The sequence below is a fragment of the Engystomops pustulosus genome, chromosome 3 (assembly GCF_040894005.1).
Source record: "Engystomops pustulosus chromosome 3, aEngPut4.maternal, whole genome shotgun sequence".
Lineage (NCBI taxonomy): Eukaryota > Metazoa > Chordata > Amphibia > Anura > Leptodactylidae > Engystomops > Engystomops pustulosus.
In genome coordinates, this window is record NC_092413.1 from 32,041,144 (window position 1) to 32,064,873 (window position 23,730).

General features: G+C 43.2%; 1 protein-coding gene across 1 annotated transcript in view; it reads left to right on the plus strand.

Annotated features, from left to right (window-relative positions):
* APLF (aprataxin and PNKP like factor) overlaps window positions 1-3,121 on the plus strand; it is a 137,128-nt gene extending 134,007 nt beyond the window's left edge. Inside the window, exon 11 of the mRNA XM_072140424.1 lies at window positions 2,776-3,121. Within this exon, the coding sequence (XP_071996525.1) occupies window positions 2,776-2,990 (215 nt within the window). The 3' untranslated portion in view covers window positions 2,991-3,121. The remainder of the gene's footprint in view (window positions 1-2,775) is intronic.
* Window positions 3,122-23,730: the final 20,609 nt, after the last annotated feature.

Here is a 23,730-nt window from a genome sequence, read left to right on the forward strand (position 1 = left end):
GGGAATTTGTGACGAATATTATTTTAACCCTTTTTGTGTGCTGTAAACACTTTACAATAAAAATAAAAACTAAATAATTGTCTGACTGTGAAGTATCGTAATATCATAACTCAACATAACTCAATGGTCTGGTAACAAAAATTGTTAAAAGTAGCAAACACACTATGAAATTGGGATGTTATCCTTGGGGTGGGGGCGTGACAGAGGTGCTTTACTTATACATACATATACACACACATAGACATGTACACACTGTAGGGGTTCAGCTAAAATGTGGGGGTCGGCAATGACAAAGCTCTCATGGACAGCAGGATTCAAGTTGAAACTGTGCATCACACAAAACCTCAAACAAAATCCTTGCCTGTCCGGCTCTAGCTATGGACTTGGCGGCCCTCACTAGCCATTGGACAGCTTCTCCCTGCCAGCATGAAACATATGTTCACACTCACGTGCGGCTCTCACACAGTCCGGCCTCTGTGTCTCCAGGTAGAAAGCCCCTTCTGACTTCTCCACACCCTTCTTTAAGGGATTGTACACCTGGTGCATTGTTAGACCCATTACAATCTGGAAGCTTTGGTCTGGAGCAGTGATTGCACTTCTGTCTCCACTCCAGCAATTATAGTCCTGTACCAGGTCTTCCAAGAGACCAACACATGGAAAACAGCTTCCAGTGTGACTCAATTCACATTGTGGTCGCAGTAATACACATAAACACTCATTTTCTCCCCAATTCAATAGTGACTTTGTCACAACACATACACATATTTGGATTTAATTATGCACATGTATCCTACACTTGTCCTTGCCGGCCCGACGTGACAAACCTGAGTGCAGTACTGTATCCCAATCGTCTCTTCTCTTTTTGATCCATTGAATAAAGTTATTGTTGATTTGAAAATAAAAGTAATAAACACAGTGGACAATATTGGGACTTATAGAGGCTCAGCATAAAAGACATTGCGGTTAAACCATATGGCACCGGGTAACATAATAATAATTATAATATATTATTAGCATATTTGACACATGAGCTCGTTACCTGAAGCGTTAGTGAAATTAATTCTAATTGTGACGACTCCTGATAGGCCGCTACTTCCAACATGCGTCATTGAGCAATAAATAGAGTTTTTCCCTTAGGCAATGCATAGTATTCCTCTTCAGGAAACACAACGATCAGATCAGACTGTACATCATCCCTGGATTTCTTGGCTTAGCTCATTCCCGTGACATTCTCTATGAATTTCCAGTACAAAGACAAAATAAGAAATGCAAATATATCCTCCATCCATCAATGTTATGAGCCACATTTCTCCAGCTATATTACATTTGCGCAGGATTATTATTTAAGTGATTCCAGGCTTATGTATTGAATTCCGACTTTTTGTGGAGCTACATGGATCAACACAATACAAAATACCAAGCTGACATATCCAGTACTAAGCTGCTATTGTCTGTGTATGACTGGATGCGTTTCGGGTGTAATAATCTAAAATCAGATTTAGTATTTTTGGACTATTGGTCCTCAAATTATTCATTTCAATTACTGTAATCTTCTTTACTATTTTTCTATATTTTTTGTTTTCTTTTGGGCATATAGCAATGGAATTGACTTGACTCCTGACTACTATGTTACTATTCCCTATGGAAATAATATCTTTCCTAGAACTTTAAAGAAAATCTATCATTGGGAAACTACTTCCTGAAGAGGTTCCTATGGTAGATTTCCTCACCCTGCAGCAGCTTCATCCTGTTTTTTTTTGCTAATTATGGGATGCAGCCTTTGCAGAAATAAACTTGTAATGCTTTGTCATGCAAATTAATTTCAGAGTCCAGTAGGGGGGTTGTGGAGTAGCCTTAGTGAGCTCCGGGGTCGAAGGCTACTCCACACCCCAGTAGCCACTGCAGACCTGCCTACCCGCTTGGCTTTGTTCTATTTGGAGTTCCTGTTCCTGACCCTTGTAGGGTCAGCCATATTGTACTTACCCTGGTAAACCATCTCTTAAGTCCATAGTAGCCACGAGTCAGGCCAACCGCAGGACTGTGAACTTCCTGTAACGTCACAGGTCATAATTTTGATGAATGACGGTAGCCGTGCTGTTACAAGAAGCTCTGATCCCCGCTGCCACATGACCCAAGACTGCTATGGAATAAAGAGAAACTCTACTTAGGGTGACCCATATTTCATCTATTAGGGTCTTGTACTAAACCTTGATAAACTTTATGGGATTGTTGGGGGTCCTACACCCAGACCCTGTTCCAGTTATCTCTTCAGCCTACTACTAGGCAGGAGATCCTATACAGTGGACAAATCTAGAATCGGGAGGCTATGTCTACTGTGTAGCAATTATTGTAAGGAACTACTGTAATTGCATCTCTGTTCCTATTCAAGGTGCAGTTTCTCAGCTATATATGCAATAGACAAAGCCTTATGCTGCTTGATCCATCCAATGTATAAGATCAGACATCAGGATTCCAGAACAGGCAATCCTACATATTGATGATCTATCGCCCACCCACCCCCACCCACCCAACATTGGACCATAGATGTACTTGTGGAAATATGATGTTATCAGTATGAAAAGGACAAAATGTTCCAAATATTGGGCATTACTGGTAACACAAAGGGGCCCAAAAAAGGTATTCTGGAGTTCTATCGTTCACTGGATTGGAATTGGATGAAGCCATGGTCAAGAATGTTCTCTACCGCGCCATGTGCTTGGCACCCTCTAGCAGTCTCATAGGCAAACCTGAAACTTTTTTTGCTTTGTTTCCTAGCCAAAAGGAGTGTTGTGGATGGCGACAGTGATGATGACGGAGAAGCTAATGATTATGACTTAGAAGACAGCTTCATTGATGACGATGACGAAGAGGAGGATTTTGACATCACTGATGAAGACTCAGACTGGATGCCCGATTCAGAGGACAAAGATAGTGAAGACGTGAAGCAACTGATGAAAGAAGCCAAAAAATTTATGAGAGCGAAACGCTAATTCCGGGTTTTTAACATAGGCCTTTTTTTATTTTCAATTTTAAGAATTTGCTGATGTTATAAGGGTAAATATATATACATATTATATTTTACTACGGTAATTATAAGATAATAAAGTTAATATCTATCACATATTTAAAAAAATTTTTGCCTTCCTCTACAATAAATTTCTATTAGCGTTTTATTTTACTATTATATTAGCAGAGATGCCGAAGATGTCCATAAAAAACTTGTATTAAAACATGCTGGGAAGTTTTATCATTCACTGGTCGCGGATACAAAAATCCAAAATATTAATATTTTTAATATTGTAAAATTAAACGCAGAGTGTTTTGCGTAGTTATTTTCAAAGGAATTTAGGTAAGTTTAGAAATAATATTGTATGTGTTATATTTCATCGATTTACAAATTAAATCCCTTTTTATGAACCAAAAACTTTTCAGGTGTGTATGATGTGTGGAAAATAGAGGAGCCACGGAAAGGTAGAAGGCAAATTCTGTGTTGTTTTTTAATAAAATTAGGCTTATACTGTACCTTTAATAAAGACAAGTTTGGTAGAACTGGAGTGTTCCTTATATGTGGGTCAATAAATCCAGATTTCACCTAATCCATACTTTTTTTTCCCTTTTTTTAACACTAGTATTATTGATTAAAATGAAGTTAACACATTTTTTTTTTTAAACCATGAAATTAAAACCAAGGTTTTTGATGCAATTTTTCAGCCTCTTATTCAGTTCATACGGGGGAGCCGTATTTACATAGAATCCACACAGCATAGAATCAACCGAAGCAATAATTATTGCTTTTTCGAAACTGTGAGACCTAATCCTCCCTTTTTGAACAGATTGTGTTGTAAATTCAACAGGAGACTTATTCCATAAAATGCTTCGACGTTTTTGTCAACTGAACATATTGGGATTATCCAGAGAAATAAAAAGTGCAGCAGTGTATTTAAAGGGAACCTGTCACCACATTTGCATATATACATGTATCCCGTAGAGCTATATTAACTAACTAAGCCCCTTCTTTTAGCTATAAATTGTTTCCTTCACATCCCCATAAATCAATTTTATCTTCTATTACCTGTAATCAGAGGGGGCGTTTCTTGCTTGACCAGCCCCTCCCATCCACATCTTCTGATGCCTAATGGCTCCTTACTATTCAGCAGTTCATGTCATGTGACCAGGGTGATGTCATCCAAGGTCCTGTACCATTTACATTTAAAAAATGTACCCCCTGTATGTATCTGATGACATGAAATCATAGCAGCCTCCATGAACTTTTTCTCGTCTCCATCCTCCATGGAGGCTGCTGTGATTTCATTTCATCATACATACAGTACAGTACTAATGTGATGAGGCTAAAGGACCTGAGATGATGTCACTCTGGTCATATGACATGAATATAACAATGTATTGTAATGTAATGTAACAATACAATGTAAGGCAGAGCTGTCAGTCAAAATAAGGGGGCATGGTTTACTGGCAGCCCAGGAGAGAGAGAGCCATTAGACTTGGGTCAGAAAAGCTAATTTGCATATCAGAAAAACAACTGTAATTAAGGTACAGTGCCTCACTGGCAGCTAATCTTAGGTGATATGGGGAGTACTTGCAGGCATTGTTACTCAGGGCGGTAAAATTCTGCTGACAGGTCTTCTTTAACTGCTGAATTGTGACTTATTTTGGTTTACTTTCTGTACATTGTATCCAGGCCACGATTACATGATGTTATTAAGTTAATACGTTTTTTTACAACCTAGAGTAACAGGGGGCATGTAAACTAAACTAAAATGTTACACTGTTCTTGACTTCTCTGGTTAAGGCTACATTCACACACATGTATGTACGGCCGATAAACGTCCCCCATACACTTCTATGGGCTCACGGCCCTGTACGGGAGCGGTACGGTGCCGCACGTGTCCTATCTTTTCCCGTGATACGGCGCCGTGCACTGTATCTTCCTATGGAGAGGGGCGGGGGTGAGCTGCGCTCATCCCCTGCTCCTCTCCGCAGCGCCGATGTATGCCCGCCGTACTACGGTACGGCGGGCATACATCGTGTGAATGTAGCCTAACTGTTAGAAACCAGTAGCCCTAAAAGTGCAACCACAACCAGACTTGGTGCAAGCTCATCAGGCAAGGAAAACTGTGCCAAATTTGTGTTGCGCTGTCTTTGCAGATTAATGCCCTGCTTGCAGTGGATAAATTGCCCTTGATCAGGGCAAATCTATGCGGAACCCGCTAATAGGCTTTGGGTGATCCTGCAAAGGGTGCTGACATGGCAGCTTCTTGTAGTAGGAGTGGACAGGTAAATATTGGCTTTATTGGGCAGATACAGGCCAAGTCGGCCACAGAATACCTAGGTAGAAGTGAATGAGCCACAGGAAAATAATCTCTGGCAAGGAAGTTTAGCGACAAAGAACCCTAATAGAAGACGGCTGAGGAAACGACTCCAGATGTTTAATTTCAACGACCTCTCGAAAAAGAAATGTGACGACAAGGCCGGATTCACATCTCATTTTCTGTATACGCTAGGAAAGCTCCCGATATAAACTCCGAGCATACCTATTGATCTATACTCACAGACTGAGGCAGAGTTTTTGCATCAGTCTGACCAGTATATGACGTATAGTGTAAAAAAGACAGGATGGAAAGACGTAGCAAGCTCCCTGCTCCCTCCTTCTCAGCAGAGGCAATACAAACCCATGGGGGCTGGGTGCAGCGCATTGCATCCCTCTCCCCAGCATCGCTGAGCGGATATGTTGCTCAGCAGGAGGGAGGACACCGTTGATGACAGTAAAATTGCTGGGTATACGCCCCCTACATCAGCAGCAGCCAATCTCTGCGGGGAGGAGGAGTCACTGGGCGATACTGTATAAGAATACAACAGTGTGATATGTGTGTGTTATATGTTGTAAGGACTCGTTGGGAATCCGCCCTTCTTACAACGTTTGACAAAACGAGATGTGAACCCAGCCTAACCCTTTGAGGAACAATAAAAAAAAGGAGTATAAAAAACCCTGACCGGAGCTCCCAATGATTCCAATACGGCTGTTGTTCAAAATTCCTTCAAAGATCTTCAATTATATTCTACCGATGAGGAAAGTTTGGCAACAAGATGTAGGTCACTATTCAGAACGTCCTTAAGGTGCAGTTTTCTCCTTAAACTCACTCAACAGTGTGGTAGCAAAAACTAGGAACAAATGAGGTGGCACTCACCCCCACCACTCTTGATCAAGTACAGTATCACAATTTTGCCAGTGACAGGGTTCAAGGAGATCTACCACCAGGATGAAAGACTGTATGCAAATGAGCCTGAGGGGTTCCAGGCTCCATTAACACCTATGGAGCCTGGAGCCCCTCAGGCTTCTTTACATACAGCCCTTCATCCTGGTGGTAGATGCCCTTTAATACTTGTAAAATATTGCATAAAATTAAGTGTTGTAGGTACAGAGAGTTTATTATTTGTTCATATGAATTTTTCTGTAATTAAACATGGATCTGGATTCTGTCATCAAGCTAAACACTAACTCTTCAGACTTTTTCCCAGGATCTATTTTTGCCGTTCAGTTCAGTTTAGGAAAAGAACAAACCCGAAGTAACATTGCCGCACTTATGAAGCAAGCCGTCCGTGACTCATAATATTAAATGGAATCTAATTTTCATGGAGTGAAGTTTTTTTCCGATCCGCTTGCTTTTCTTAAAGAACTTCATGGAAGATTTACTTTGTAACACCTCTCGGGGAATAGGCTGTTACTGTCGGAGTCACATACAGTGTTCATCTTTTGTTTTTCATGTTTCCACCAAACGTGTTATTGTGAGGTGCGTCATAAAATTAGAAAAATGCTGATTTACTGGGTGCTATAGCTAAAAAATCAAAAACATGTACTAAAACCATGGGAGAAAAAAAAAAGTCTGCAAAAAAAAAAAAAACCTCTAAAAGAATTTTGCATTAATGTGTCATTCAGTTGCTTGAAATGTTCTTCGTTACCTGGAGAACCGTCTATTGATTCTTCCACAGTAACATTCGTCATGTCATTCCCAAACCCCAACCCAGAGAATCTGATCCAACCGACAAGTTTTCGGACAATATTCGTCTTTTGCAGTATATGGTATTGTAGCTTTGCTTCTTTCACTTGAATGAATACCATATGCAGGTAGTGATGTAACTTCTACCTAGAACAGGAACATATCATAGTCAGGCGCCATCAACTTATTTATCAAAGTCCAGGATCAAGTTCTTGGCAATAGGAGAATGTTATGGTCCATTGACTTTCTTGATATTATACAAATAAAATAAGAGAATTCCAAGTTCTGAATAATTTGGATTTATGATATTTCATGTAGACCATTAACTAGAATTATACTATGCGCATTGGAGCAGAAATGAAATGCATGAATTTGTTGGAGATACTTTGTTAGATTATTTAGATTTGAAAAGATGTTGGATAGTATTTTATAGAAAATGATGTTTCACTTGGCGTTTTCCTATTTAAAAGGTATCCAAGGAGGTTATGAGGACATCTTACAGGCACTGCCAGCAGGCAGCCCTGGGGTCCTGATCAAACCTCAGGGCTGTCATAGGAACGATCGGTGCCCCCCACAGAAGACGAGGGAGGGGGATCGTGAGTCAGAGACCCCTAGAAGGCAGTCTAAATGGATTTAATCGGGGAAACACCCGCAATTGGAGCCCACTTCGTTAGTTACAGCAGGCACCTTGTGTATCCTGATGCCGGTTCGGCTCCGATCCAGAGCCGGATATATCTTCCACTGAGCGCAAAGTCACTGCGCGCAGCAGTGGATGTATCCACCACGGAGCGGGGAGGGGATAAAGGATATTTTATACCTTACCTGAGGCGACTTTATGTTGTGAATAGGGGTGATAAGTGATTGGAAGACCCCTATTAGAGCAGCTTATCTGCCATGGTTAAAAGGAAAAAACAAACAAGTCTCAATACTCTTTTTTTGAGTTAGGATAAGGTCCAATACAATAGATTATTGGTTGAAATTTAACTTTATTTTTATGGCAAGACATATTCTGTGTTAAATACACAGGCGGTCGCCGACTTAAGGACTTACAGACAACCCCCTTGGCTCACCGTGACCTCTGGTGAAGCTCTCTGAATGCTATCACTTTGGTCCTAGGCTGCAATGACCAGCTTTCAGGTGTCTGTAATGATGCTTATTGATAATCCTTGACGGCACAAAATTTTGAAAATCCAATTGTCACAGTGACAAAAAAAATAAATCTGTCTGGAACTACATTTATAAAATATACCTGTTCCGACTTACATACAAATTCAACTTAAAGGGCATCTATCACCAGGATGAAGGACTGTATCCAAATGAGCCTGAGGGGCTCCAGGCTCTATAGGTGTTATGAACAAACCTAAAGAATCTATCTTGTATGTATCCTGGGGACTGCCTGTAGTTTTTTGGGTTTATTTAAACCACAGTCAAAAGTAGATCTAAGTGGGATTAATGGCACACGACTTTCTATGAGATTTCCCATTTCCTTATTTTGGCTTTTGAAGTAGAAAAATAAACTTAGTAAAAATTGACCCATGTGTAGCTCCCGACTAAGACAACTTCAACTTGATCCCCCGTAAGCTGGGAAAAATATATCACAATTTACCGCCTTTAGATACTTCCAATGCGGAAACGCTATGTATCTGCAGTCACAAAGTGTTAAAATTCTTTGAGTCATTTATGTGATGGCATGAAAAGGGACATATCTCAGAGAATATCCACTACCTGCAGCCCAACAAAGACTGACATGCACTTCAACAATCCCCACTGAGAAATTCCCTATGGATCCAGAAAGAATAAATGGTCTAAATATTGGGAATCAATCCTGATCCATAGCATGAAAGCCTTTAATCCTGAGTGACAGGATAAATACACAAACTCTGTTACCTTACATTTTACTTTCTCTCTGAAGATTCATGAGGAGGCTTTCATGTCTGGCCTTTATTCTTGTGTCATTTCTACAGATTCGGGTCTGGAGTTGAATGTAGAGAGATAAATTTAGAATATATAAAAGCGATTGCTCACAATAAAGTCTTCTTTTATACCTGGTCCTGGAGTTATTTCTACAGACTTAAAGGGACACGGTCACCAGGTCTTACCCCATTAATCTGCTAGCTCTGTCAGGTAGTGTATGAAATGCCCTTTCTAGAATTCCCTCCTTTATGTGAAATCTTATCCATTTACCTCTACAAGAAAAAATATGTCACCTCCAAAGTCATCACATCAGGCTTGTGGTTCTGGGATCTACACAACCAGAGATACACACAGTTAAAGGCACATTTGGAATTGAGAGCTGCCCATAAAAATTCAGTTCCTGCTTTTTTTTTCTTAACAGTCCGTATCTTTCTGGTTCTTTTAGTTTTGGACAAGCTAAGGGCTCAGTCACGTAACGAAGAGTTTCGGACGTGCGTTAGTCGTATTTTCTATACTTCTCACATGTCCCCATTCACTTCTATGAGCGTACACACAAGGTCATGGTTTTTATCAGCCAACTGCCTGATAGAGCAGGGTCTGTTCCTTCTCATGTTTGTGTCCAGGTCAATGTCCGCGCCACATATGTCCGCGACCCTTTTATGGTGTGGCTGCACTATTCTTCATGCAACACAGGTTTCATGCAACACAGGTTTCTGCCGGTGCTCAGTCGGACCGTGCGACACATTTATCATGCAAAGTTCGAAATAAATGTGTTGCACGCCCCATGTTAAAAGTGCACCAAAAGTCGGGGCAGGTCAGGGGGCGCCAGCCCCTGCATACTACACAGGTGACTGCACATAGTACAGACTGCACTCTTCTTAGTAAATCTGCGCCTTTGTGTTTTTAACTTTGTCTGGTTACATCTTCCTTCAATTGGATTACTTGTACTCTCTTGATAACTGGATCAGGTGTGGAGACTTATTGCCATTTATGCTCTACCAGGGGATTCTGGAAATATGCAAATATGTTTTTTAGGATCGGACAAACCTCTATTGCTACCTTGTAAGGTGGCCCCCTCTTTTCATCAAGCATGACATGATGTGGGAAATCAAACAAGTATATCTATTCCAGAAGGAAAAAATTTTCTAGACAGCAATGTTTTGACCTAAATGTGTCTCATCAGTACCGTGCAGGGAACTGGTTTAGCTATATCAGAGACTTTTGACTAGTTTCAGAAAGTAAGAGTTCTCCTTATGGAAACTTTGCCAATCAAGGCCACCTTGCAGACGTGTGGAGACTTATAGCCATTTACGCTCCACAGGGGGATTCAGGGAAATATACAAATGTTTTTTTAGGAGGCAACAAGAAGAACCAAGCCTCTTTTGCTACCTTGTCGGGCGGCCCCGTTACCATCAAGCACAACTCTCAGGAAGCCTAATGACATGATGTGGGATTAAAACCAAACCAGTATGTCTATTCCAGAAGGAACAGATTCTGTAGACAGCGCTGTTTAAACGTGAATATGTCTCTTCAGTACAAAGTAGGAAACTGGTTTACCTGAATGAGAGACTTTTGACTAGTTTCAGGGATTAAGAGTTCTCCTTATGGAGTTTATGGACTTTGCCAATTAAGGTCGCCTTGCAGGCATGTGGAGAATTATAGCCATTGATTCCCTACTAAGGGAAACCACGCCTCTTTTGCAACCCTGTAATGCAGACATTCAGGAAGCCTAATGACATGGCTTTCCTGTATCTGTTATCATGGTGTGCTCGAGGCGTTGGGGGCTTGTATCTGATCAGATTTTTCAGCTACTTTGTAATTTTGCTAGTTGTTGAGAAATCGTGTTTTATGTTGGAATCTTCTTGTCTGAGCAAGGTATTATTCTACCACTACAAAGTAACTATATCCAGCATGTGCCTTCCTCCCATTCAGTGCTCTGCTATTGCATTACACCCAGCTGAGGTGTTTATTAAGGTGATAAGATTGAATTACAGGGAGAGTCATATCTCATCACACGCTGCTCCATTCCCTGCACACAGTAATAGCAGCCGAGATACGTTATTACTATGCCACCATAAGTTAATTACTCGTAATACCTTCATCAGTCATATATGTGAGATTTTACCCGAAATCATTGAAAAATATTATATGTTGTATTTTCACTACAAACGTAAATTTATCTATGTAATGATACAGACACCTTTTATGCTGAAATGCCATTTACATAACATATCGGTCTCTAGTTTTACCCTCAAGCTATTTCACATTAACAGAAATTAAACCCTTGGATTCTTGGGGGATTTATATTATTTTATGTATCTTTTAATTTATTTGATTTACCGTTATGAAGATTGTAGAATTTGCCAATCTTTGTTCCGCAGGAAAGATCTGGTGTCATGTGCAGAACGGCTGTAACAATGAAGCCTTAGTCATTGTCATTCTGTGCACAGGACCCGGCACGGCCACATTATTTTGTAACAGATCTCCCACCTGAGCTTTAGATCTCTGCAGATCCCCCAGAGGGACCATGGGCCACTTGACTGCTCCTCCTTGTCCTGGCTGTCAGTTTAGGTAGACGACCATGTATCAGTAGGTCAGTTGTTGTCCTTTTATGTATGTATGAAGTAGTGAAGAGTGCTCGAAAGACTCAAAACTTTGCAGGTTTGGGTCCCCAAAACCCAAACTTCAATAATAAGCGACATGTGTGCACCACCATTTTGGGGAGGATCATCACTCCCCTAGGTGGCTTTATTGTTATAGCAGATGGTTCTATAAAGAGTTTATTCAAAAGTGTTCATACCCCTTGAACATTTCCTCTTTTCAATACTTGGGTAGATCGTCCCATATCCGCCGCTGCTCCCCAAAATGGCGTCACCCATGTATCGTTTGGATTGAAATGTTACTAGTGGGGTTTCAAATCCGGAACTCGAATAGAATTTTCAATCCCAGCTGAATCTGAACTTGCTGGGATCCACTCATTATACTATCACTTCTTATAATACTCTTTATAACACTTTTTCCCTGAGCTGTGTGATGTGTTCCTTGATTTTCATAATGCTGTTTGTTCACTAATGTTCCCTTACAAAAAACCTTCACAAAATAATATTGAGAATAAATTACATACATATGTTCTCTGTTCACTTATTAGGGAACTTCTAAAGGCTGTCACATTTAATTTAGGGTATCAGAGTACACGGAGCATAATATATATAGAAGTTAAACACTAAACAGTGTGAAGATTAGCAAATATTTCGGAGATCATGTTTTATTCTTTCCAATTTAGAAATACTGTATATACTCGAGTACAAGCCGACCCGAGCATAAGCTGAGTTTTTTGCTTGACTTGAGTATAAGCCAAGTTAGGGTTTTTCAGCACATTTTTTGTGCTGAAAAACTCGGCTTATACTCTAGTATATATGATACTTGAGCCTTTATGATGCTCTATCAAATAAAATATACCGTATATACCGGCGTATAAGACGACTTTTGAAGACTTAAAAATCTTCTGTCCAGTCTGGAGTCGTCTTATACGCCGGTAATGTTTCTCACCTTTCCCGCGATCCACCGAAGCTCCGCTGCCGGTCAGTCAGAGGCCCGCACCTGACCCCTGCACTGCACTGATAACTCGGCGCAGCACAGCGGGCAGATGTTTTGAATTGTGACAGCCGCGGGCCTGCCTGTTACAGCGCCCGGACTGTTCTGCATCTGGTCCGTGCGCTGGATCAGGGAGGGCCAGGAGCTGTCATAATACAAAATTAGAACGGGCCCCCGATCCGCCCCCGTCCCACCCACCTCACACTACTTACCCGCCATCGACCCCATCGCTGACGCAGGCTATGTGACGCGTCTGCCTGCCCCGGGTCTGCTGAGGTCTATGACCCGGCACCTGACCTGCAGACGCGTCATCAGCCGTCGCCTGCGCCGGATCCCCTGATGAGAGGCAGCACGAAGAGGAGCGGGATAAGGTAAGAATTATGTTTTTTATTTAGCTTAAATATATAGGGCCCTGTTTGGTGGTGGGGGACATTATTTATGGCTACTGGGGGTGCAGGACAGTAATTATAGCTACTGGGGGTGCAGGACAGTAATTATAGCTACTGGGGGGCAGGACATTAATTATAGCTACTGGGGGGGGGGGCAGGACATTAATTATGGCTTCTGGGAGGGGGGCATAATTTTAATTTTTACCAGTGTTTTGTATGCGTTGGAAAAGGGGTAGTCTTATACGGCGAATATATCTTAAACTCTATATTTTAAACAGGAAAGTAGGGGGGTCGTCTTATACGCCGGAATATACGGTAAATAAAACCCAAGTTAAGTTTGTGGTTGCAGTTTTGAAATGAGGAAATGTTCAAGGGGTTTGAATACTTTTGAACCATCTCTATATAGAACCCTCTGCTGTAACAAAGTCACCGACCATGTATTGTTTAGTTTACTGTTTCACAAAGATATCGCCGATAGGGACCTTGTCCTCCTCACGTGAGAAGTTTTTTGGCGCACACATCGTAATACTAGTGGTCACTTTACGCTTGTACACACGTAATAACACAGTTCCCACACTCAGGCACAATAAAGTACTTGATGGAAAGAAAAGGTCCATTTGCTCCTCAAGCAGTCAAAACATCAGTGGCCCATCAAAACATGGACACCACAAGACTTCTGCATAGCTTTACTGTGTGAGAAGACCAGAAAAGGTCACAACTTCTTCCCAAACTCATCATTGAGCCTTGGGAGCTAAGGAACTGGGGACCAGTACAACATTTGTACTAAGATGACCTACCTGTCCATGCAAACGATGGACACCCGCTGGACAGACTGGTGTGAATATGAGCTGACACAATCTGATTATTCACTTCTTGTCAGAGCTTCTCATCCTTGTACTTGCCTGTTTCCAAAACATCAACTCCAATTATTGACTTCACTCGCTGTCTAATATTTCAAACCCCTTTACGGGTTCAGTTCACCTGCTCATTCATCCATTGAAGATAGCAAAATGTTACGTGCTAATTCAAGGTCAGAATATTTACTGTGTAGAGCAGTATGTAAGGTGAGGTATAGCCTGCAGGTTCAGAGCGGTATGTACAATGTAGAGCAGTTTGTACAGTGAGGTATAGCCTGCAGGTTCAGAGCTGTATGTACAATGTAGAGCAGTATGTAAGGTGCGGTATAGCCTGCAGGTTCAGAGCAGTATGTACAGTGTAGAGCAGTATGTAAGGTGCGGTATAGCCTGCAGGTTCAGAGCTGTATGTACAATGTAGAGCAGTATGTAAGGTGCGGTATAGCCTGCAGGTTCAGAGCAGTATGTACAGTGTAGAGCAGTATGTAAGGTGAGGTATAGCCTGCAGGTTCAGAGCGGTATGTACAGTGTAGAGCAGTTTGTACAGTGAGGTATAACCTGCAGGTTCAGAGCAGTATGTACAGTGTAGAGCAGTATGTAAGGTGCGGTATAGCCTGCAGGTTCAGAGCTGTATGTACAATGTAGAGCAGTATGTAAGGTGCGGCATAGCCTGCAGGTTCAGAGCTGTATGTACAATGTAGAGCAGTATGTAAGGTGAGGTATAGCCTGCAGGTTCAGAGCTGTATGTACAATGTAGAGCAGTATGTAAGGTGAGGTATAGCCTGCAGGTTCAGAGCTGTATGTACAATGTAGAGTAGTATGTAAGGTGAGGTATAGCCTGCAGGTTCAGAGCTGTATGTACAATGTAGAGCAGTATGTAAGGTGAGGTATAGCCTGCAGGTTCAGAGCTGTATGTACAATGTAGAGTAGTATGTAAGGTGAGGTATAGCCTGCAGGTTCAGAGCTGTATGTACAATGTAGAGCAGTATGTAAGGTGAGGTATAGCCTGCAGGTTCAGAGCAGTATGTACAGTGTAGAGCAGTATGTAAGGTGAGGTATAGCCTGCAGGTGCAGAGCTGTATGTACAATGTAGAGCAGTATGTAAGGTGAGGTATAGCCTGCAGGTTCAGAGCGGTATGTACAGTATAGAGCGGTATGTAAGGTGAGGTATAGCCTGCAGGTGCAGAGCGGTATGTACAATGTAGAGCAGTATGTAAGGTGAGGTATAGCCTGCAGGTGCAGAGCGGTATGTACAATGTAGAGCAGTATGTAAGGTGAGGTATAGCATGCAGGTTCAGGGCGGTATGTACAGTATAGAGCGGTATGTAAGGTGAGGTATAGCATGCAGGTTCAGGGCGGTATGTACAGTATAGAGCGGTATGTAAGGTGAGGTATAGCCTGCAGGTGCAGAGCGGTATGTACAGTGAGGTATAGCCTGCAGGTGCAGAGCGGTATGTACAATGTAGAGCGGTATGAACAGCGTAGAGCAGTATGTACAGTGTAGAGTGGTATGAACAGTGTAGAGCAATATGTACAGTGTAGAGCGGCATGTACAGTGTAGAGCGGTATGTACAGTGTAGAGCAGTATGTACAGTGTAGAGTGGTATGAACAGTGTAGAGCAATATGTACAGTGTAGAGCGGCATGTACAGTGTAGAGCGGTATGAACAGTGTAGAGCGGTATGTACAGTGTAGAGCAGTATGTACAGTGTAGAGTGGTATGAACAGTGTAGAGCAATATGTACAGTGTAGAGCGGTATATACAGTGAGGTATAACATGCAGGTGCAGAGCGGTTTGTACAGTCAAGTATGAAAGTATATAAGTATGCAGGGTGTATAAATGTGTGTGTATATCAATGTATGAATGTATTTGTATATACATGAGTCTATATGAGTGTATAAATGTTTGTATGTGAGAGAATAAATGTGTGTGCGTACATGTCCATATAAATAAAAAAAGAAACAAATATGGGGGTTAGAAGATTAGGAACTCAGCAAGTTCTCTTTTAACAACGTTAGTTACATGGCATATATTGCGATTAAGTCGAAGGGGGCCCCATTCAGGAGTCTGCTATGGGGTCCAGTCCCTCTTGTATGGACCCTCACCAAAAACAAATTGTATACTTCTGATTTGTTGGTGTAAGGATTGATTTACACTGGCGTTTTTTTGTGACGGAGCCCTAAGTTCTACAGGGAGAGTTAAAAGTCCATTTTATTTCAGAAGCTAAAAGGAAAATGACACATCTGGATACCCCAGTAATGGATGATGGATTTTGAATCAACAGCCAGTGTTGAAGATGGTCCTGTAGCATATAAAAAAAAACAAAATTATCTCAGAAATCAGATTGGAAATATTTCTTGGGGTTCAAAAGTCACCAACACAGAAAGGTGCAACAACCAGGAATGTCCCCTGTGATGCACAGCTATGTGATGTGTTGTCCTTGGTGCTGAAGCTAGAGCTGAAGGCACTGGATCCAATCACAATGGGGGTCATTTACTAAGGGCCCGATTCACGTTTTCCCGACGTGTTACCCTAATATTTCCGATTTGCGCCGATTTTCCCTGTGTTGCCCTGGGATTTTGGCGCACGTGATGGGATTGTGGCGCATCGGCGTCGGCATGCACGCGACGGAAATCGGGGGGCGTGGCCGAGCTAAAACCCGACGTATTCGAAAAAACCGCCGCATTTAAAACAATAAAAGTGTCGCTTGGGGCGCGCTTACCTTCACTCAGCCGGCCTCGGTGTATTCAAGTGCGTTCAGATGCTTTTCAGCGCAGCAGCGCCACCTGGTGGACGGCGGAGGAACTACCTTGATGAATCCCGGCCGGACCCGAATCCACCGCAGAGAACGCGCCGCTGGATCACGAACAGACCGGGTAAGTAAATTTGCCCCAATGATCCCGTATGAGAATCTATGGAGAATCTCTGGGGCACATTTACTTATTCGTCCGACAAAGTTCACAGAGAGTGCATTGTCCGACGAGAATGCACTCTGCCGTGATTCACTAAGATTGTGCGCCCGATGTCATGCATGTGTCGCTTCCCCGCTCAGGTCCGATGGAGAGATGTTTCTGGATCTCTTTGCTGTGCTATTATTGGCACCAGATAAATCAATTCCTAAAATCTGAGATAACCATGATCTCCAGCAATTCACTTGTCACAGATGCACCCACGATCCTTGTCGCGGATTGCAGGGACACCCATGCCCTTCTATGTGTCGCGGTCCCCGCTGCCGCTGTCCCGCTCCCTGGCCTGGACTCACCTCTCCATGCTCCTGGCTGTATTCCTGCTAGGCGGCGCACTCCCACTGCTAGGGCGCGCGCGCAACGTCTCTTTAAGACTTAAAGGGCCAGTGTCCTCCTGATTGGAGTTCGCTAATCCGGCCTCGCCCTTATAAGACAGCAACTCCCTTCATTTCTCACCGGATCTTCTCCTAGGATCTCCTATGGTTTCCATAACAGGATTCCCTAAGCCGTTCCTGTGGAAGAGAAAGCCCATCAGCGTTCCCAGACGCTTTTCTATTGCCCAGCGTTCCCAGACGCTTCCATGTTCCTGTGTGTCTCCAGCGTTACTAGTGTTCCTCCGTGTTTCTGTCTCCAGCGTTACCAGTGTACCTCCGTGTGCTCCTGCCATCCTGTGTCAAGTCTTCAGTCTGCCTCTGTGCTTCCTGCTGTGCCTCCCAAGGTTCCAGCGGTGTCTGCAGTCCGTGCCAGCGTTACCAGTGTTCCTCTGTGTTCCTGCTGTCATCCCAGGCTCTGACTGTTTCTTGTACCTTGGCTGCCACCGCGGGTCTCTGGACCACCGGGGGAGATGGTATGAGGGTCCACTGGTCCACAGACTCCTCCCACCGGACTCTTGCCATGGAGACTGTTAGTTCTTTTGTCTGTGTGACCGTTACACTCTTATTAGACGTGTTATGTGCTGAGCCCCCTTGTATTGAGCCCCCAGTCCTCAATGCATTAGCACTAGAGATGAGCGAACATGCTCGTCCGAGCTTGATGCTCGTTCGAGCATTAAGGTACTCGAGACGGCTCGTTGCTCGGACGAGTATTTCCCCTGCTCGAGATCGAGCATTTAATTAAAAAAACACAGTGAAGAACAATGAAGAATAGAATAAAAACAGTGAACACAGTGAACACAGGATCATTTAAGTGAAAAACACAGTGAAGAACACAGTGAAGAATAGATTACAGATGTTCGGCACATCTGCTTACTTGTCGGAAGATACGCGCGGAACGGTGCGAACAAAATAGTATGTGAAGAACAATATATATGTGTGAAGAAGACATTGCAGAACACGGTGAGCAGGACGGAGACACAAGGGAGCAGCACAGAGACACCGGGGAGCAGCACAGAGACATCGGGCAGCGGCACGGAGACATCGGGGAGCGGCACGGAGACATCGGGGCACGGAGACATCGGGGCACGGAGACATCGGGGCACGGAGACATATGGGCACGGAGACATATGGGCACGGAGACATCGGGGCACGGAGACATCGGGGCACGGAGACATCGGGGCACGGAGACATATGGGCACGGAGACATCGGGGCACGGAGACATATGGGCACGGAGACATATGGGCACGGAGACATATGGGCACGGAGACATCGGGGCACGGAGACATATGGGCACGGAGACATATGGGCACGGAGACATATGGGCACGGAGACATATGGGCACGGAGACATCGGGGCACGGAGACATATGGGCACGGAGACATATGGGCACGGAGACATCGGGGCACGGAGACATATGGGCACGGAGACATCGGGGCACGGAGACATATGGGCACGGAGACATCGGGGCACGGAGACATCGGGGCACGGAGACATCGGGGCACGGAGACATCGGGGCACGGAGACATAGGGGCACGGAGACATATGGGCACGGAGACATATGGGCACGGAGACATATGGGCACGGAGACATATGGGCACGGAGACATATGGGCACGGAGACATAGGGGCACGGAGACATCGGGGAGACTTCAGTGGAAGAAGAGCAGCGGATCCCGGGACAGCGTATCTCCCGACAAGTAAGCAGATGTGCAGAACATCTGCAATCTATTCTTCACTGTGTTTTTCACTTAAATGATCCTGTGTTCACTGTTTTTATTCTATTCTTCACTGTTCTTCACATCTGTTAACTTGTCGGGAGATAATATACGCGCGGAACAGTGAAGAATAGATTGCAGATGTTTGCATACATCTGCTAACTTATCAGAAGACATTCTTTTTCAATTAATTAACACATTTTATTCCCGAACCATGGTCCCTTTGAAAAATGCTCGAGTCTCCCATTGACTTCAATGGGGCTCGTTATTCGAGACGAGCACTCGAGCATCTGGAAAAGTTCGTCTCGAATAACGAGCACTCGAGCATTTTAGTGCTCGCTCATCTCTAATTAGCACCAAACAGCAAGGTCTTCAGAGATTCTACCCATTGGTAGGCATAGTCCGGTCCCAAATATTTTATAAGCAGTGGTAGCATCAAGTTCTAAATGTTTTCTTTGTGAAATATAAAATACAGTTCAATGCAGATTCTACGAATGGACAGGTGACAGTCAGTGGGCCATACTATAAACCCACTTCCCAGCAGCCCCTTTCTATTGCCCTACACCGGCTTATAAGGGTGTGAACTACTAAAAGACATTTTCTCCCTGCGCCAAAGTGCAAAAAATGGAGACCAAACACAGTAGAATAAACTCCAGAGCTGGGTTGACAACAAAGGGGGCAAATGCACAAAATCACAAAGCAAAAGGGCAGTCTTAATACAGAAAGAAGGTCAGAATGGCAGAATACTGAAATCAGAAAACACAATGTTACAATATCAGGAGCTTGCTGCAAACAAAGCAGATGTTACATAAAGTATGGAAACTAAGTGCTTGATGCACTGACCATTTTGCAAGTCTTCCCATCCACAAAGAATGGAGAGGTCTGTAATTTTTATCCTAAGTACTTCACACTTCAAATCTGATAGAATCCAGAAAATCACATTGTATGATTTAAAAAAAATTGTGCTGAAAAACCTAACTCAACTTTAACTCAAGTCTATAAAAAAAATGAACACTGTACTCACCTTTCCGATGCCCCCCACAGGTCTTCTTGCTATAGATGCTCCGGTGCCTCTTCAGAACCTTTTCAGGTCGTTCAGCTCCTTTTTGGGTCCCCTCGCGATCCTGGAAGCTCACAAACAATGACGTCAGCAAGCAGCTGACGTCAATGGGGCTCATTTACTAAGGGCCCGAGTCGCTAATTTTCATTGGGTTTCCCGAAAATTACCGGTTTGCGCCGGTTTGCCCTGGGTTTTTGGCGCACGTGATCAGAATGTGTTGCATCGGTGCTGAGTTTCATGCGACGGAAATCGGGTTCGTGGCCGTCGAAAAACCGTGGTATTTAAAAAAAAAATGTGTTGCTTGACACACACTTACATGCACCAGGAAGAGGATGGTGAACTCTGGTGGACCTCAGCGCAGCAGCGACACCTGCTGGATATCGGGCGCACAAATCAACGTCGGAGAGCACGCTGTGGAATCGCGACTGGACCGGGTAAGTAAATGAGCCCCATTGTGTGTCCCAGCCATGTGCAGGGACCCGTAAAGGAGCCAAACGACCCAAAGGTACCGGAGCATCCAAAGCAAGAAGAGGACCTGCGGGGGGTGTCAAAAAGGTGAGTACAATGTTTTGGTTTTTTTTTATTAAAGGCTTGGCATACTCGAGGCAGGGGCGGGCCGTCTATATACTGGGGGGGCTGGCAGGCTATGTACTGCAGGGGCTGGTAGGCTATATACTGCAGGGGCTGGCTGGCTATATACTGCAGTGGCGGGCTGGCTGGCTTGAGGCTGTGACCAGTGTATTTACCACCCAAGGCTTATACTCGAGTCAATAGGTTTTCCCATTTTTTGTGTTAAAATTAGGTGCCTCGGCTTATACTCAAGTATATACGGTATTAAAAATTCTTATTTAAAGCAGGTAATCATTTCAAAGCCATTGGTGACTTACACATACTGTATACTGCATATAGTCCTAAATATTAAAAATTTGCCAATATTAGATTCTTATTACCGTTTATCATCTTATATTATTCCATGATATCTGACTATAGGTGAACTAGTGTTTTCCTCCAATCATACCCCTTGTAATCTCATCTATTTTTGTCATCCTGGCAATCCTTTCTTTGCATACATTGAAATAATATAAACTTCTCTTAGGACCAAACCAATTTCATTTTACATTTATTCCGGAATGTGGCGACATTATTCCCAGTGTAATCAAATTTGAGGTGATTGCTTTTTGATGAAAAAATAAAAGTTCACAACAAAGCCATGAGATTTTGATAGAACTGAAATTGTGTTTCTGTGCCCAGCAGTTGCCCTGGTATACTAGTTATATGTGATATTACATAGTAGCATTTTGTTGTCAAAGGGACCGACTGTAATGAACATTTCACAGTTTCACTTAAAACTGAGCCATGAATTCTTATAAAATGCATCAGGATATAATAAAAAAAACACCTGGTCCTTAGAAAATCATAAAATTAGGTAAATGCATCCTCAGAAGATAGAACTAGAGATTTCACTGTGAAATGTGTTTAGCAAAAATGTAACCAAAATGAAAAAGCATTGAGGCGCCGCCCCTAAATCGATTGGCAACACAGCCTGGTTTACAGATGAGATACTTATCAAGGTAAGTACTGTAGAACTGAAAATAGGGGCCACTGAAGTGAAGTCCCCCTGCAACCTCTAAACTTGACTCCTCTATTGTGAAAATGTGGTGAGAAGAGTCATATTTGCCCGACTTAAGGGTAGATTTTTTTTAAAGGTAACGGGTAAGATTTCAGAGAGAATTCTAGAAAGCACCTTTCATACTTTACCTGGGGGGAGTAGTAGTTTAATGGGGTAAAACCTGGTTCCTTCTAAGGTAACTTTACTTGGAAGATTGTCAACAAAACAATTCAAGATTGTCTTGAATTTTTTCCATTCTCTGGACATAAAGTTACGTCTTTTGTGCCAAGAGGATCTCAAAACATTAACAAGCCTTTAAAGAAAATCTACCATTTAATTTCACCAAAGCTGCTCCACCCCTGCTTTGTAGAGGTGAACATCTGGCGAAGGGGGAGTCTCTTCCCCGAAACGCGTGGTCACTACATAAAGAACAAGATTTTATAATACATTACTCAGATCTCCAGTCTAATCCAGCACAGTTACAATCCTCCTGGTAAAATTTTTCTCCTTCCACCTCTAGAAAGTAGAAGTGAACATCAACATTGCAGCCACACCTTCACATCGGCCATCAGCAGGCTTCTTTTTTTTTAAAGTTTACATTAATGTAAATAATGACACAAGTGCATTGGGTTGAACAAATGGTGATACGGTCCATATGAAGGGGACCCACACCATAAACAAATATATACTACTGCAAAACTAGTGTGGTGTGTAAAAATGATCCTCTAAAATTCAAAGTCATTGCAAAAGTAGATACAAATAGATACAATTTTATTGAAACACCAATAAAAAACATTTAAAATTGCATGTTCCTAATACATGCAATGACAGGGAATGGTTATGATGTAACCAACAAAGCCCCTTCACACTACCACCCTATCATAATAATGCAGGCACAGACATGTACAAAATACAAAAATCAATCAAGTGCATTGAGGGCATTACCGTAGCCCGCCCAAGCTTTCGCTTCCCATCTCCCATTTCACTTCTGTTCTCCTTTGGCTCTGTCCCTAGTAAATGATGTCACTCAACTCTCCAGACTTCTCACGCCTCACTCTCTCCGTCACTGTTGTCAGCTACTCACTGGGGGTCATTTACTAAGGGCCCGATTTGTGTTTTGCCGACGGGTTATCCGAAAATTTCCGATTTGCGCCGGTTTTCCCTGAATTTCCCCGGGATTTTGGCGCACGCGATCGGATTGTGGCGCCGGTATGCACGCGACGGAAATCGGGGGGCGTGGCCGTACGAAAACCCGACGGATTCGGAAAAAAACGCTGCATTTAAAAAAAAAAGAAGTGTCGCTTGACACGTACTTACCTGAACCCGGCATGGCTTGGTGTACTCCAGTGCATTCCGATGAACTTCAGCGCAGCAGCGCCACCTGGTGGACGTCGGAGGAACTGTCTTAGTGAATCCCGGCCGGACCCAAATCCTCCGCAGAGAACGCGCCGCTGGATCGCGAAAGGGACCGGGTAAGTAAATCTGCCCCACTGTGTCTGTGGAAACCTACAGGTAACATACAGCAGTGAAGGAGAGAGTGAGGCACAAGAAGACTAGAGAGCAGGGTGACGTCATTTAGTAGGGGCAGCGTCGCAGGAGGCAGAAGGGAGGGTAGAAGTGCTGTTGGGAGTGTGTAGCCAGAGCCCGGAGGGGCTCTAGTAACTCCCCCAAAGCCTCCTCTACATAAAGATTAATAAAGTTTTAAAGCAAAGGAACCTGTTGATCTCCAATGTGACGGTATGGCTTCAATGTCAATGTGCACCTCCACCAAGCAGTGGTCGAGCATACTACAAGTGAAAATAAGTGGTAGATTTGTGGAATGGACTGTATATACAATCAAAGGTGGAGGACTGTATGTAAATGAGCCTGAGAGGCTCCAGGCTCCAAAGGTGTTAAAGCACCCTGGAGCGTCTCAAGCTCATTTTCATACAGTCTTTCATCCTGGTGGTAGGTGCCCTTTAATGTTTGTGTAAGGGTTCTTTATGCCCTTCATGTACTGCTGGCTCTGCCTAATGGTACAAAAGTGTCACATGTTATAGTCATGTTAGGCCGTGAACGTCATTGGAAATAAGAATAATATATATTCAGAACTTCACGTAACATGTACTTTACTTGATGGACTTAAAATCTGTTTTCACTATCAAAATGGGGCCTTTAATATATTTTCACAGAGTTTTATTTCTGGAAGTAATGTGCTCTCAGTGGGTGTTATGAGACATCATTTATCTAGTAAATGTAC